General features: G+C 40.2%; 2 protein-coding genes and 1 long non-coding RNA gene across 3 annotated transcripts in view; 1 reads left to right on the top strand and 2 right to left on the bottom strand.

Moving 5' to 3' along the window:
• Sv2b (synaptic vesicle glycoprotein 2B) overlaps positions 1-1,557 on the bottom strand; it is a 186,031-nt gene extending 184,474 nt beyond the window's left edge. Inside the window, 1 exon segment of the mRNA XM_047539677.1 lies at positions 1,537-1,557. The gene's annotated coding sequence lies outside the window, so the exon portion shown is untranslated.
• A 754-nt stretch (positions 1,558-2,311) lies between these two features.
• Positions 2,312-12,527, top strand: LOC124976762 (uncharacterized). The gene is made up of 3 exons (XR_007107057.1): positions 2,312-2,560; positions 2,914-3,430; positions 8,994-12,527. It is a non-coding gene; the product is annotated as an uncharacterized LOC124976762 (long non-coding RNA).
• A 1,712-nt stretch (positions 12,528-14,239) lies between these two features.
• LOC124976331 (growth arrest-specific protein 7-like) lies at positions 14,240-15,096 on the bottom strand. Its single transcript, XM_047539266.1, is given in 2 exon segments — positions 14,240-14,637; positions 14,640-15,096. Coding segments are annotated over 2 exon segments (855 nt in total).
• Between the last annotated feature and the right edge of the window lie 1,179 nt (positions 15,097-16,275).

Genomic DNA, 16,275 nt, shown 5'->3' with positions numbered 1-16,275 from the left:
ATTCCTCTTACCCTGATTTAATTTTCTCCATTACGACACCTCATCAGTTAATATGCTGGATGCTATTTATTTGTCCATTATCACACACACACACACACACATACACACACACACACACACACACACACACACACTCCTTGAGAGTAGGGGCTTTATTTTGTTCAATTCTGTATTCCTCACACATGGAGCTGTGACTGGCACAGGTTAGGAACTCCACAAGTGAACTGCCATTTCTTGAGCATGCACTTTGCATCAGTCAATTAATATATGACAATTTTTTAGCAATGAACAAATACTTTAGGTATTTTTTATATAATTATCCTAGCAACCCTGCCGATTCTGTCTTACCGATCAGGAAACCAAAGCTCAAAGAAAGACTAAGTAACTTGCCCAAGACACTCACCAGCTCTGTTTGAGCATGGAAGTCCAGACTCATTGCAGTGTGTCAGCCTGCTTTTCAAATACTTAATGATGGTTTAGGTTACAGGGTGCATGTAACATGTATCTCCAGCAAACCTGCCAGCCCAGGAGCTCTTCATTCTATCATTTTTCATCACCCACCACAGCTTTCATCCAAGAAGAAACAACTTCAAGGTTGGTTTCTCCTCTCCCGGCACAGAATTGTAATAACGGCTTTAGTTTTCCTTTATTCCAAACACTTAGGGACATGAGGGTCAGAGTTTTCCTTTAGCACCAGGCTGGGACAAGGACAGGTGAGGGCCCCAGGAGGAAGAGGCAGAAGTGCATCTTGTCTGAACAACCTAAGAATTTTCCAGAGTCCCTGCCTTTGTGATGTGCTGCTTTAAACCTTTATTGTCCTGGAATTTAGGAAAACCATCTGTTAAAAAAATAAAAATAAAAAGCCTGACCTGCATTGGGTGTGCTTCTCCCTTGGTGCCAGCCTGTGCCTGCTGTGGTCTAGTCACGTACTGCAAACGCCAGCTCTGCTGGGGCTTGTAAAGCTCTGCCTACCCAGTGGCAGTGAGGGTGATGGGGTAGGAGAGGGATGTGGGTCACTCACAGACAAGGGACCAAGAGAAGGACCCAGTCTGCTGAAATGCATGTGGGCTCCATCTTTAAAATAATTCCTTTTCCTCTCTGCAACCAACCACTAGATTTTCACACCACCATCCCTGAACCTGTCACACCTTGTTATTACAGGTGTTTCTTCAGGTTAGAGTGTGTGAGGTGCCAGGACTTGGTTTTCATCATCTCTGCATCCTTAGGGATTAATTCAATCTGATCCACACAAGGTGCTCAGGAGTATTTGCTGACTCAGGAAAGATGCAGAATGAATCTTACTGCATCCACTGCATTGACTAGACCAAACAGGACAAGTTACCTCTTCTAGAAAAGGCAGGAAGGAAAAAAAAAAAAAAAAAAAAAAACATAGAAGAGACTAAGGTAAACCAGAACCACAGCTTAGCTGACTACAATGCCTAATACTTCCCCGTACACACACCTCTAGTCCCCCTTCATGGGTCACTCACTGAGTGGCTTAGAAAACAAATAAGCATACCCAGCGCCCCATCTCACCTCATCCTGGCTGCTGTTATCGGAGCCCAAGACATCAGATGTTAAGTTACCTTTAAATGGAGATGGTTTGCATATGCGATTTCTGGATAAATGATAGTGTTTCATCAGCCCTGCTGAACCTTGGACCCGTCTGCAGAAGAAACAGCAGTGCCTCGTTCCTCCCCATCTAAACACATTTGCTCACCCATCCCTGCAAAACAAACCATGTTCTTTTCCTTGCACTAAAACCCATCCATAAACAAACCCTCTGTGTCCCTAAGAAAAGGCTTCCAAGCCCACGGAGGGCGCCCTCCACATACGGAAATACACACAAACCCCAACCCAGAGCCATCAGGTGTAAGCATGTTTTTAATCTGTTCTTTAAGAACAAACCAACAACAAAATCCATCTAATAGGAATAGAATTCAAACTAAAAGCGGTGGCTGGGAAGCATATGGAAACGGGCTATAAATGTCAGTAGCCTAAGTTGCAAAACTATTTATGACGCTAACAGTTCGCAAGGTTTAATAAACAGTCCTTGGGGAGGCCCCACCTTCAAGAAGCGCACAGCCCGGAACAGCCAGCAAGTCCTTGCTTTTCTGCGCTCTTTCCAAGACTCGCTCTGCTTTTTGTGCCATTAACTATAAACAACACTCAGCGGTACCGGGATGTGTGCTTCAGCAGGCTAGCCCCGGAACCTTGGCGCGCGAGTCAGCGCCCGGGCTTGGTCTACACGCACTGCAGCTAAGCAAAGCAGTCCCCTACCTGGGTGGGAAATCCGCCCGCCGACGGTCGCCTCCGGGTGCGTGTGGGGCAGCGTCCGCCTCGGCAGCCCAGCCCGCAGCTCCCGCTGACGCGGCGCTGGGGCGATCCCGGCTGAGGCAGGCTCCGGCCGGTGTCACACCTGCATCACCGCGCCCACGCCGCCGCCGCTGCCACCCGCCCAGGCGCAGCGCGCAGCGCGCCCCCGCCCCACGAACACCCAGGGCGGGAGGCTCCTGGGTTATCTATTCAGCAGGATCAGATCCTAACCAGGGCATTAAAGGTATTCGCTGCGGGCAGCTCTTTGCTTCTAAATCCCCTTCTGATTCAAGGCTAGATGTTTGGAATAGTTCCGAGGGAAAGGATCTATTTTGAATTTGCAAACAGGTCTGCAAACTTCTTAATCCTCTAGGTTTGGACCAATTGATTATAATCATTTCACTCTCTCCACCCACCTCACCTACGGCAAGGGGGCGCTATCTATTCCACAAGCTCTTTCGCCAACTCCAAACCTAGATGTGTCAGACTCCAAGAATCAAATTCCCGGGAAGAGGAAACCTCAGATTATGACAGCCCCCCCAAAGCATCGTAGATAATAGATGGTGTTAGATTATTCTGTCCTTTTTACTTCCTCAGGAACTGAAAAGATCCTACTTGACGAATGAGAAGGAGGAAAACTTAGAAGGCTGGATGCATTCGACAAAGTACTTCTCTCTCTCTCTTCTTCCAATGACCCCCAACTCCGTTCACAAAAGGGTTCCGCAAATTGAAATGCCCAAGCTCAACCTTCATTGAAAGACTTCTCAGGAGCAGAGGGCTCCTTCTAGGATGAAGTGAGGAGCAAAGAAATGAAACTGAAAATTCAGAGAGGAAATCCAACAAAAGCCAAGTTCAGCTTGCAGGTGCTGGTCTCCTCCAAGATTAGGAACTATGTTCCTAATAGTGCTGAAATGGAGACAAGTCCTGAAAGATTATTGCCTCTTCCCCACTGAACCCTTTGCCATCCCCAGGTCTTCCCCTCTCTCTCCCTACTTGGGCTACAATCACCGTGTTGCTCTCCAGCTCCCTGCCTCTCTCCTGGCTAAAGCTTTCCTCGCCTGGATCACTGGCCAGGGCTTCACCAACGGGACCTCCTAGGGTCATTTCTTAAAATGTAAGTCTGCTCTTGACTCCTTCCTACCTAAAACCCTGCCTGGACTTCCCTATGTCCTTAGAAAAGCATGTCTGTGATTTGCTACATATGGATAAGGCAAAGGCATCCATGTGCTCAATATGGATTACCATATCTATGTTCTAGATTGAGATTGGGAACAGTTCTGCATCCAGAGATTTCTTTATGTCCCTTCCCTGGCGATATCACTCATTCCCCAAATGTAACCACTATTCTGATCCCTTTCAGCATCAATATGTATTGCCTATTCTTAAACTACATATGAATAGAATCATACAGTGTGTACTCTTTTGTACATGGCCTCTTTTACTCAAATGTTGTGAGATTCATCCAGACATTACATATATTAGAGGGTCACTCTTCATTCTTACCTAGCACTTAATTGCCTAAATACAAAACTATTTATTTATCCCTTCTGTGGGTGGACATTTTGGTTGTTTTCAGTCTTCAGTTATTATGAATAAAGCTGTTATGAACAGTTTATAGAATCTACAACCTTTTCTTTTGAGGGTGTAAGAAAGAGTGGAATTCCTGGGTTATAAGGTAAGTTTTTGCTTTAGCAGATACTACTAGGCAGATTTTCAAAATGGTTATGCCAGTTTATAACATCAATTGTAATATGTGAAAATTCCAGATGTCCCACTTCTTTACTATAACTTGACGATGTCAATCTTGCTAATTCTTGCCATTCTTATGGGTATTCCACTTAGCTGCTGTAATTTGTATTTCCTTGCTGATTAATGATATCAAGCAACTGCTTTTATGCTTACTAGCCCTGTGGATATTCTGTGTGAAGGGTCATTTCAAGTCTTTTGATCTATCTATTGTTTTGGGGTTTTTTTGTTTTTTTGTTTTTTGGTTTTGGTTTTTGGTTTTTTTTGTTGTTGTTGTTGTTGTTTTTTGCTTTTGCTTTTGCTTTTGCTTTACCCATACATTTTGGTTTGTCTTCTATTCATGTAAGGGTGAAGGAGATTTAAAGTTTATTTTTTTCCATAGATAGCCAGATGAAAAACCATATGGAAAAGACTGTCTTTATTGATTAGCTTATAGTAACCTCTTTGCTATAAATCAAGTGACCATCTGTGTATGTTTCTATTTCTATTGTTTTTTGTTTTTTGTTTTTTGTTTTTTTGTCCAAGTGCACAACCTTGTGTCAACACTTCACTGTCTTAGTTTATTGTAAGTACTTAATTTTGATAGGGTTTGTCCACCAACTTTGTTCTAATTATATTGCCTTTGCTCTTTTAGGTCCTTAGCTTTTCCACATGAACTTTAGAATCATTGTCAAATTATATACATACAAACCCTGATGAGACTTTGATAAGATTTTAAAATCTACAGATCAGTTTAGTGAGAATCAACATCTTATCAATATTTTCTTATAATTTACATAGCAAAGCTCTTTATTTTGGTCTTCTTTCATTTCAGTAATATTTTTTGGATTTCAATGGGTAGACCTTGCACATAGTTTTTTGTGTGATGTTTATGTATTTTCACTGTCAAATATGATGCTAGCCATGGCTGTACAGAGGAATGAAAAATAATTTTCCCTCTGCACTTCTAAGCTCTAAACTGGGGCCCTATAACAAAGGACAGATTAAGAAGAGAAAAACAACCAAGTTTATGAATATGTATGTCTCCTACATATATGGAAGAAATCCAAGGAATGAGTGATTCTCATGGACATGGCCTAGAACCACAGCTTATATATCATCTTCAACAAAGAACAATAAATTTTTAGAGACATGACAGGCAAAGAAAAGACCCTTGAGTCTTTAGGGATAGTAAAATGTAGGAAGACAAATATACAGAGTCCTAATGGTAGACAATAGCTACTTGGTAAAGTTCACTGTGTAGATTTCTCTGCTGCCATCTCCATACTGGTAAGGCTCTCAAGTAGTCTGTATTCAGTGATTAATTTTTGTCTTTTGTGGTAGAAAAAGGAAGAGAGACACCCTTATAAATTTAGGAAAATAAGGAGAAAAAGAGAGTTTTTCTTATGACTGCTTCTTTTGACTTGAAGTCATCCTAATGCCAAAGTGGCATGTTTGGGGGAGGCATTCTTCTACCCTTCTGTGTTTATTTTTTAAACCTTTACCAGATTAAAGTTTTCTACTTCTGTTGTTTGCCCAAAATTACATGTGTGCATTTAATTTTGTCAGCTTTGTGGCATCTATTGAGATAACCATACGAGTTGGATAGCAACTGTACATAGATTCATTTAATCTCTGTTTTCATATTTCAAGGGAGAGATCTATCTTACTTATACCAATCAAGCATTTGCTGCCCCACATGGATAGAAGCCACTACTATGGCACTATTTTTGTTGTTGTTGTTGTTCTTGTTCTTGTTGTTGTTTTGTACATGTGAGGCAAGCACTCTACCAACTGAGCTATATCCCAAGTCCTATGGCACCAGTTTTGGCAAAAGTGAAGAGCTTTATTGCAAGCACAGTTAACCAGCAAGGAGGTCAGAAGCTGCAAGCAGATCTGCTTCACCATCAGTTGGTACCCAAGAAATCTGCAGGATGAGAGAGAGGGGAAGTTGTCTTTTGATTAGATGGTGAGAAGGAGGAATTTTAGGGTTCTTTTGTGCAGAGGTGGCCTCTTCATGTGTCGCATGTTTCTTCTGGGAGATAGTCATCATGTTCTGCTTGGGGGACTTTTGAGCTCATCATGTCAAAAGGTCATTGAGCAGATGAGCTGGCTGCTTCTATACAGATCCATTCTTGAAAAGTCAATTCCAAATGGTCCTACATAAATTTATGATTACACAAATGGTATGCCTTTACTCCATGTACAAACAAACAACATGTATCCCATTTGTTTACAATAAAAAAAAAAACCAAATGGTCCTTGAGTGCATTCTAAAGGCTTTTCCTGAAAAACAAAGCAAATACTCTTTATTTAAGGAATAATTTTGTTCAGGCTTTAGCTAATTTATTGTGTTTGTCCTAGTGCATTCCCTGTAGGGAAAATTTTTCTCCTGAGTACTGTGAAACTAGAATATTTCATTCTGCCTTCCCAGTACAGTGCCCAACTTCTCATCCCCCTCACCTCAGCATTCAGCAAATATCCTATCAGACAAACTGTACATTTAGAGCTTCCCTGGATTTTAAACCAGCATATGTGGCCACATGTTATTCTAAAGCTCCACAGGTTTTCTTTTCTTTGCCCACAATCAGCCTCATCTGTAATACATACTCAACCTCAGCAAATTTCCTACGTAAGAAAAAAATCATCTCAGCTCATCTGGGAGGAGCTCTTCCAAATGTGAGTTTATCTACTCTTTACTTAAAATATCATTTCTATACAACCATAGAAAGGAAAAGTTGTACCATGTTTGTGTACAATGAATCAAAATGCAGTCTATAAAATTTTTTTTAAAATTTAAAGAAATCAATTTGCTAACCTTTTAATCCTCATAACATTTTTATGGGGTAGGGAACATTTTCCGAAAAGTTATGTAACTTGCCAAAGATCATGTAATAGGAAGTGATGAAGCCAGAGGATGAAGTTAAACTCTCTCATTCTAAAACCAGGGACTGGTTATGACCATGATGATCTATTGTCCCCAGTTGTTTAGAAGACCCTTTTCTAAATAAGAAAAGAAATGCTAATTCTGATTTCTAACAGAAAATCTGAAGTGAAGATCATTTTTAAAACATTCTTTTGAGGTTTGCTTTGAGTCAGATATGTAAATAGATCACTTTAAATTCAAGACACACTTCTCACCAAAATTCATCTGTAGAAATTAAATTACCATTTCCTATTCCTTTAGACCCAAAGGACAAACCTCACTTAATCAAGACCATTTTTGTCCCTATTTTCTGCAGGAACCATGAGGACAACTGTCAAATTTTCTGTGTCTTGCTCCCACAGAAGATTTCTCTTATGTATGACAATTCACTTCATTGATATGGAGGCAACTAGGAGATTCGATGTTTTCATTTGGGGCATGTAAATGCAGCAACTTCCCAAACTTGTTGCATAGAAAGGCAAAAGTTAAGACAAAGAGGTCAGAAATGGGAATTTCTACAATCAATATGTATTTTGAAAAGAATTAATTGTCATGTGAAGACCTAGAGGCCATTAGCAGCTGTTGATTTGTGGCTGAAAAGGAGGCATCACCAGTGACGCTGGTGTGGAAATCCAGAACATTCTGTGGAGCTCCAGGGTTCCCTCTGTGGACCTCTGGCTAATAATAATGTGAGAATGACAAATCCCCTTCTACAATTCTAACAGGACAAAAATGTAACATGCAAAGAATCAGAATCTCTTCCACACCCTGTACTGGCAGAGCAGAATTTCAGATTTGGCCATGCAAAATCCAATATATGAACTGACTCAGAAAGCCCTCTGGTTATTGGTTTTTAGGGAAGAAAGCATGACCTAATACTGCAAATATACCAAACAATTCTATGGGGAAAGTGTTGGTAGCTTGAAAGCAGATTTATAAAATTAAATCTGAAAGGGGAGAAAAAGGAACCTGCAAAGTCCCTGCATAGGATTTGAAATATTTCCATTGCATTCTTCTGCCTCCCAGTCAACCAAAGAAGACAGTAATTCCAGGCATTGACAAAATCTAGCAGACTTCCTGGTTCATTTCCTGAATTTTTATCTCTCTATAAATTTTGATGATTCAATTATAATACCATCAGATGATGTGAAAATGCCACTCTCCTGTATAAAAAAAACTTTTAACACTCTCTTCCAGCACAACAATCAATTAACAAGTGCCTCTATTAGGTACTTACCATTTTAAAAGGCAATCTGTGTGTATCTTTATTAATCTTCTCAAAAAACCTTCAAATTATGCACATTATTTTTATTTGAGAGATAGCAAAAACAAGCTTAAGGTGGTCAGGTGATTTAACAAAGGTCACACAACCAGTAAATGGTGGCGCCAAGAGCAAATTGTGGTATAATTCCAAAGCCTAAGCTCTTTCCTAAAAATCACTTCTTCTCTATTCACAGATTTGACTCCTCCAATTTGGTTCTGGACTCACCCACCTGTCTTCTCTTCCTTCCTTCTTTTCCCACATCTCTCATTCCCAATAAACTGGCCCGTTCCCTCAAATGTTTTGTACTTAGTTTTTCTTCTGTATCTTTAGCACACAAGTCCTCATACTAAAGCCTGTCCTTGGCTGTAAAAAGTCACCTTACCATTGACATTCTTGTTGAGATTCCACCTCCTTTAATAATCTGCCCAGACTACTCTATCCCTACTCTAAGCTCTCCATAGCAATTTCTCCCTTCTAGAGGTTTATATGTGTTTTTTTTCTTTTTTTATTTGTTGTTTTTAAATATATATGACCATACAGTGTATTTTGACGTATACCTGCATGGAATACAACCCATTCTAATTGGGATCCCATTCTTGTGGTTGTACATATTATGGAGTTATACTGGTCATGTATTCATTTATGAGCAAAGGAAAGTTATGTCTGATTCATTCTATCTTTCCTATTCCCATCTCCCCTCCCTTCCCTTCATTCCCCTTTGTCTAATTCTTAATACTATTTTTTCATTCATTCATTCAACAGATCCTCACTCACTTCAGGAACTGGAAACATGAAAATGATGAGAAGTGAAATTCTATAACAGATTGGTCAAAAGTTGCTCCATGGAGTGTTAATTTCTAAATATATGCAAGTTTTCTTATGCATAGCATCCAGATGATCAACCTGCTGGTTTCCACAAGAGCCCCACAACTCATACTTGAAAAGCCCTGGGACACAAAGTGAAAAATATGCTCTGCAACTGAGGCAGGCTGGTGATATACCTGTGCAGAGATGATTCCTGCAGCAATGCCTAGACTGAAGTGGATGTGAGCAGAGCACAAGAGGTATCCAAGCAGTAGCACCAGATGTCAAAGAGAGACCGTAAGCACCTGCAAGCTCAAGGTCACCATTCAACTGCAAGATTCTGTCTACCTCTGCACTTCCAGTAATGTGAGCACATAAACTTTCTTAATGTTTAAGCCACTTCTTTCTTTTTGGCCCCCTTTTAAAAATACTAGACCAAAAAAAAAAAAATCGATGATAGATAGAGAGATAGATAGATAGATAGATAGGTAGATAGATAGATAGATAGACAGATAAATTAGATAGAGTAACTGTAACATGGGAGATAAGTAGTTAACAGGTAAGCACTTGGGGATTGGGGAAAGATAATGCTGACTTACCCTTTTTTTCAGAACCATTCTGGCTTCTGTATTAGGAATAGACTATAAAGGGCAGAGAGGAAGCAAAGATACCAGTGTAGAGACTAATGCGGCAATTCAGGCTAGAAATGACAATGGCCTGGACAAGGTAATCAGTGTGAAGGAGGTAAGAGGGCTTCACCCCCGCCACGTTATTGCACATGTCAGTAAAAAATTTACAAAGAAAGTTCCCAAGAAACAAAAAGAGGATCCGGAAGAAATGGGAGACAGAATGAAATAGGAAAGGCCATCAGACAGGTGTTGAGGAGGACATTTGAGTAAGGGCAGTCACAAAGTGTAAACAAAGTAGGGAAAGATTGAAAGAAAAGCGAGTTATGAATTGAATCTATGATGATGCTAATCCATGGGCAAGCAAAGACTGAAATTACTTTTTATTCCATTCAGTTGCATCTCTTTAAAGACAATACCATACCAAGGCTGGACTATGCAGGACATGGTAGACAGAAGGCTACACAGACTTATGTTGCATGAAATTAGTCATGTTTAACACATTTTGAAAGTGATTTTAGAATCCTTTTACTCATTGATTTATTTAGAATTTCCCTCTGAGATATATTAAGTACAAGTCCTGCAAAGAAAATTAGATAGAAAGCAGTTTTGATACAAATTAGACTAGAATCGTGATCAAACAGAGTCTCTGCAGATAGAATGTAGCATAGAATTAATTTAGCTAAGTTTGGACCTCCTACATTAATCATTTCATAATTCATATCTTCAAATATTTACAGTTCATTGCACAAGCTCATTTTCTTTCCCTGAGGGAAGATGCTCGGTTCTTAAGGAGCCCTGTGGTTTAGTAATGGAAAGTGTGTGAAGTAAAGTATGAATGACATGAGTCTCTGAAGCCATATTTTTGTGACTTGATTTGCCTCCCTTCCAGACTAAGTGGATTGGTGAAGTAGAGGGGAAACTGGATGGTCAGTTGGGCAGGGAGTACTGGGTGACTTCTTTATCCAAAACACATTTGCTAAAACAAATCAATTCTTTTAAATGCAAGTGCATGGTGAAAGTCTAGGCTCCTTCACATCTTTGTGTGAACAGGGGAATGCCTCAGTTATCTCAGACAGTGGGCATTGGCCCAGAACTAAGAATATTGGGGAGGTCCTAAAAACTTGGAAAAAGGGAACCTAAATTCTAACCATATCTCCTCTGCTAGATATGTGACTCTAAGAAGTCCCATGGCTTAATAAATGGTGTTGGGAAAACCAGATATCCACATACAAAAGAATGAAGCTCAATCTCTACCTTATGCCATTTACAAAAAATCATTCAAAATGGATCACAGGACTAAACATAAGAGCTACAACTATGAAACTTTTAAAACAGGGGGTAAACTTCATAATACTACATTTCACAATGTTTTCTTGGATATGACACCAAAAACAAAAACAACATAAGAAAATATAGGTAAATTGGACCATGTCAAAATTAAGTGCCTGTGCTTCAAATAACATAATAGATTTACAAGGCAACCTACTGCAGGTTATATTGCTTATAAGGGCTTAATATCAAAACTACATAAAGAACTCTCACAACTCAGCAACATCAACAAAAATGAAAAGTGGGCAAAAGACTTAAAAAGACATTTCTCCAAAGAAGATATGCAAATGCCAATAAGCACGTGAAAAGATGCGTAACATCACTGACATCATTAGAGAAATGGAAATCAAAACCATGATGGATAATGCCGCATCCCCATTAGAGTAGCCATTTGGAAAAGAAACTGGAATCTTTTTGAATGGTTGGTAGGACCTCTTGTGCCCTGTTGGTAAAATTGTGCAGAAACTATGGAAAACAGTACAGTGGTATTATAGTTTGAATCTGGAGCGTCCTCCACAGTCTCTTGTGTTAGTCTTGGTCTCCAGCCTGTTTTGCTACTGAGAGGTGGTAGAAATATTAGGAGGTGAGCCTAGTGGAAGTTACATCACTGGGGTCATACCCTTGAAGAGGATATGGGGACCCCAGTCCCTGCCTCTCTCTAACTTTTCTTCACTACCACCCAAAGGTGAACAGCTTTGTTCCAACATGGGTTTCCTCCCCATGATATTCAACTTTGTCATAGTTCCAAGTGATGGACCCAAGCAACCATGGACTGAAACCTCTGAAACCTTGAGCCAAAATAAACATTGCTCCTTTTAAGTTGTTCATCTAAGGTATTCTGTTACAGGGACAGAAAGCTGACTAACACGAGTGGTTCCTTAAAAAATTAAAAACAGAATTGTCATATGATCCAGCAATTACACTTATCAGTACATACTCGGCAAAACTAGAAGCAGGGATTGGCAAATATTTTTAAATTTGTATTCATAGCAGCATTATTCATAATAACCAAGGAGTGGGGGGAACCCAAGTGTTCATGGGAAGGTGAATGAATAAACAAAATGTGGTATATAAACAACAAAATATTACTCAGCCTTAAAAAAAAGAAGTAAATTCTGACACGTGCTACAACCCGGATAAAACCTGAAGATGTTACGCTAAGTGAAATCAACCAGTCACAGAAGGACAAACACTGTACGATTCCATTTATATGAAGTCCCTGGAATAATCACGTTCATAGAGACATAAAGTAGAATCATAGCTGCTGAGACCCAGGGGAACAAAATGAGAGCTTCTGTTTAATGGGTATGGAATTTCAGTTTTGCTAGATTCTGGAGATGGATGGTGGTAATGGTTGCACCACCAGGTGAGGGTGGACTGTACTGACTCTGGACTGTACACTTAAGAAAGGTTAAGATGGTAAAGTCTATATTGTGCATATTTCACAATTTAAAAAACTTTTTAAAAGGTATTAACTATAAAAAATGCTTTCACTGTGCAAAGTACACAGAAAATATTCCCAAACTAATAAAATGTGTATTTGTTATTCTTTCATTAAGTTTTCTTGAATGAGGCCCAAGACAGCCCCATTATGTCAAGAGTCCCTTTGTGGAGAAAAGCATGCAATGGAATAAAAAGATCAGAATAGTTAGAAATGCCTGAGAAATCCTTCAGTCCCACCCCTCAGAAAGAACAGTCACATCCTTTGCCAACTCTTAGAGTGCCTATTTCTAAAATCAATGGTTTGGACAATTCAATTAGGCCATCTGTAAGTCCTTTCATCTCTCATACTTCACCAGTCTAATTCAATAGTTGAAAAATCATATTATGCAGTTCTAGATCCTCTGGGCAAAAGGACATGCTGAGAGGTTTGAGCTCTGGGTGTTTCTGGACACACAGGCACACACGCACACACCTTGTTTTAAGTAGAGATGCTCACTTATTCTTGTTTTCTATGCTGTGGTTGTGTTCAATATTTACTTTTTTAAAGTGTTCCTTTAAGAAAAATAATTGAAAGTTACATTTCTAAAGACATCAAATAAGTGAATTTTTCAGATGACTGGGGTTTACCCCTGTACGTCACAAAAATCATTTTAAATTTTAACACTGGCAAAAATCCCAAACAAACTGATCTTTGTTCCATTGCTTCCAAAATACGATTCCTTGAACACAGCCCCCACTGGGGAGGCTTGGCTTTGCCAGAGCATGTGCTAGAGTCTGCTCTACATAGATTTATGAGGTTCTGTTTCTTTTTAATTCACATATAATACTTTGAGACCAAAATGAAACTAATAACTAAGGAGGAATTTGATGCTTCCTCTCAGCCCAGGTCTTATCTTTTCCTGAATCAATGCACTCTGAATCTCCATTTGCTATTCAATACCATCCCGGGGTCCACATTTCCATATTTTTACAGATGTTATCTCTCTTAAAGAGATCTTCTCTTCCTCAGCCTAGTCTTCTTTTGCTGAATTCTTGTCATTATTAAAAACTCAGCTCAGCCGTTACCATTTTTAGGAAGTCAACAAGTTGAGTAAAGAGTTTTTGCTCTTCTCTCCCAAACAGTCTGTCCTTAAAGATGCCATGTACACACATGTACACCATAGGACTAACCATATTTTATTATGATTGTCAGTTAGCCTTCTCCTTAGCTAGGTATATGCCCCTCAAGCCAAAGTCTATGTTCTATTTATCTCTGTAACCTCAACACAGATAAAAGGACTTTTTTTTTAACTGAACTGAAATAATTTTATGCCATCTTAAAGGCTCACAGATCATTTTTTAATTGCCAAAGTCTCTCAACTTCCTCAGTGAGTTTTCTGCTGTATGCTCTTGGTTAACATATTTTTGATGTTTCCTCCTATTGACAAGACTATTTCATGGCAGAAAAATGTAAATGAAAATTAAGTAACACATCTAAATACAAAGCTGAGAAAATCTTTTCTTTTCTTTTTTTTTCCCAGCCTCAGTTTGTTCTCAGAGCAACAAGCATGGCATGGGGTTTGGGGGCTTCAGTCTTGGAGACAAGGCAGGGTTGCAGGTCTGTCTTCTTGGCCTGGGAATATTTGGGATCCCCCAGCTAGGCCATCCAGATCACCCTTCTGGAATCGCCAGCTCTCTCCTGTCTCCTCAGTGGACAGGAGAATGGGTGGGAGGGCAGCTTCACCCAGCAGGAGACACCATCTCCTCTCCGTGGGACACCCAGCCCTTCTCCTGGGCAGGACCCCCGGGGCCACACAGGCGTGTCTAGATCTCCATGTCCACAGGGCGAATGTTGCCCATTTTGTGCTCTCTGACCCACAGCTCTCTGTCTTTTGGAAGCAGTTGGTCCACAGGCTCAACTGTGCTTTGGTTGAACATGTCCGTCTCATGCTGCAGCTGTGTGTACTGGCACAAATGTTGCCGGATCATCTCCACCCTCTCCACTTCCAGCTGCTCCAGCTCCAAAGTGGTGGTCACCATCTCTTCAAACCACTTGGACTGGGCCTGGTTGTAGAGATCCACACAGCGCATGAGGTCATCACCAGCCTGTGTGGACTTCCTCCGTGCCTTCTTGATGTCCTCCTCCATCTTTTTACTCAGCTTGATCTCCAGCTGCTGATTCTTCATCTCCAGGTCTCTCTGACGCTCTGTGAGGGCTTTCCAGGTTTGCAGAGGTCAGCGATATGGTGGTCACACTTTTTCATGTCTTTCTTGAAGTTCTCACGAATGTTCATTAGGGGCTTCTCTACCTCGCTGTGAAGCTTGGCGGAGAACTTGAGATGAACTTCTGCTTCATCTGCCAGGCTCTTCTTCACCTGAGCCCATGCTTCTCCCAGGGAGCCTTCCTCCTGTGCAGCCAACGAGTTCTGAGAGAGCTTAGCCAATTTCTTTGCATATTCTTCAATCTTTATCCTCTCTCGGATGAATTCAGACATTTCTTTCTGCATTTGTTTGCCCTTCAGTTGCTTTTGGAACAGCAGTTCAAACCCTGCCACGGTGCCATTGCCTTGGGGGTCTTTCTTATCAGCCCAGAAGTAGTCACAGTAGCTCCACTCAGTTGGCTTCAGCAGCTGCTGTTCAGGCATTGTGTGTGGGTGAGAGAACATCATGCAATTTACCATCTTCTCTGTGGGGTCACCTTTATTTTCAAAATTATATATTTTGTCTTCATTGCCTGAAGTTCTGTCTTCTAAGTGGTCTCCTCTGTTGGTGCTACTTTCCATTGAATTTTTATTTTGGTTTATTGATTCCTTCATTTCAAAGATTTCTTCTAGGTTTCTTCTCAGGATCTTTATCTCTTTCTTTAAGATATCTTTCTTCTCCTGAAACATAGCTCTGATTTCACTCTTTATATCCTCCTTAAAGTCATAAAGCAGTTTTACTAAGTATATTCTGAACTCCTTCTCTGACATTTCTTCTACTGGTTTGTCAATGGAGTCTATAATTGGAGCATCCTTGTTTGTTTGGAGTGTTTTATTCCCTTTTTTTTTTTTTTTTTTTTTTCATTTTGTTTGTGTGTCTTCCCATCTAGCCGTGGGGATCTGAGGTACTTCAATTTCTACCCTGTAGATTTATAGTGTCCCCGAAGGTTTCCGGTACCTCACAAATCTGGGTTTCAGTTTCCATAGGCTCTGCCATGCCGCAGTTCCAAGATGGCTCCTGGATCGCAGATGATCCATGAGCTCCAGTGGAGAGTGAAGGGTATCAAAACTGAGCAAATCTTAATCAAAATTTTATGAAAGCAGTTACACATTTTGCATATGTATGAATGAATTATATGCATATATTATTTACATGTCATTATATAGATATATCATCAGAATAGTTAATGGTGTTCAAATCTTGTTAGGCCAGGCACAGTGACACACACCTGTAATCTCAGCTACTCCAGAGGCTGAGGCAGGAGGATCAAAAGCTGGAGGCCGGCCTTAGCAATTAAGTAAGAACCTGTCTCAAAAGGGGCTGAGGGTGTAGCTTAGTGTTAAAATGTCCCTGGGTTCAATCTCCAGAACAAAAAAAAAAAAAAAAAAAATCTTATTAGGCCATCCACAGGCATTTTTTGAATTATCTTTCTGAGACTTCCAGTTTCCAATCAGATATGTGAGAAGACTGAAAGTCACTACTCCATCCTAACAACAAATAAAAAGCTAAACAAACTGAAATATCAACAACTTCTCCTAGATCCATCAGAGAAGTGAGGTTACAGTGCAAGCTACTCCCAAAACTGGAGAGAGAGAGAGCACAGCAGATAAAGAGGACCATAACACAGAGCAGAAACCTCCACAGGAAGATTTTTTCTG

Source organism: Sciurus carolinensis, chromosome 2 (genome assembly GCF_902686445.1).
Source record: "Sciurus carolinensis chromosome 2, mSciCar1.2, whole genome shotgun sequence".
Lineage (NCBI taxonomy): Eukaryota > Metazoa > Chordata > Mammalia > Rodentia > Sciuridae > Sciurus > Sciurus carolinensis.
Note: the sequence above shows the minus strand (reverse complement) of the source record. Positions and strands in the feature narration are given on the sequence as shown.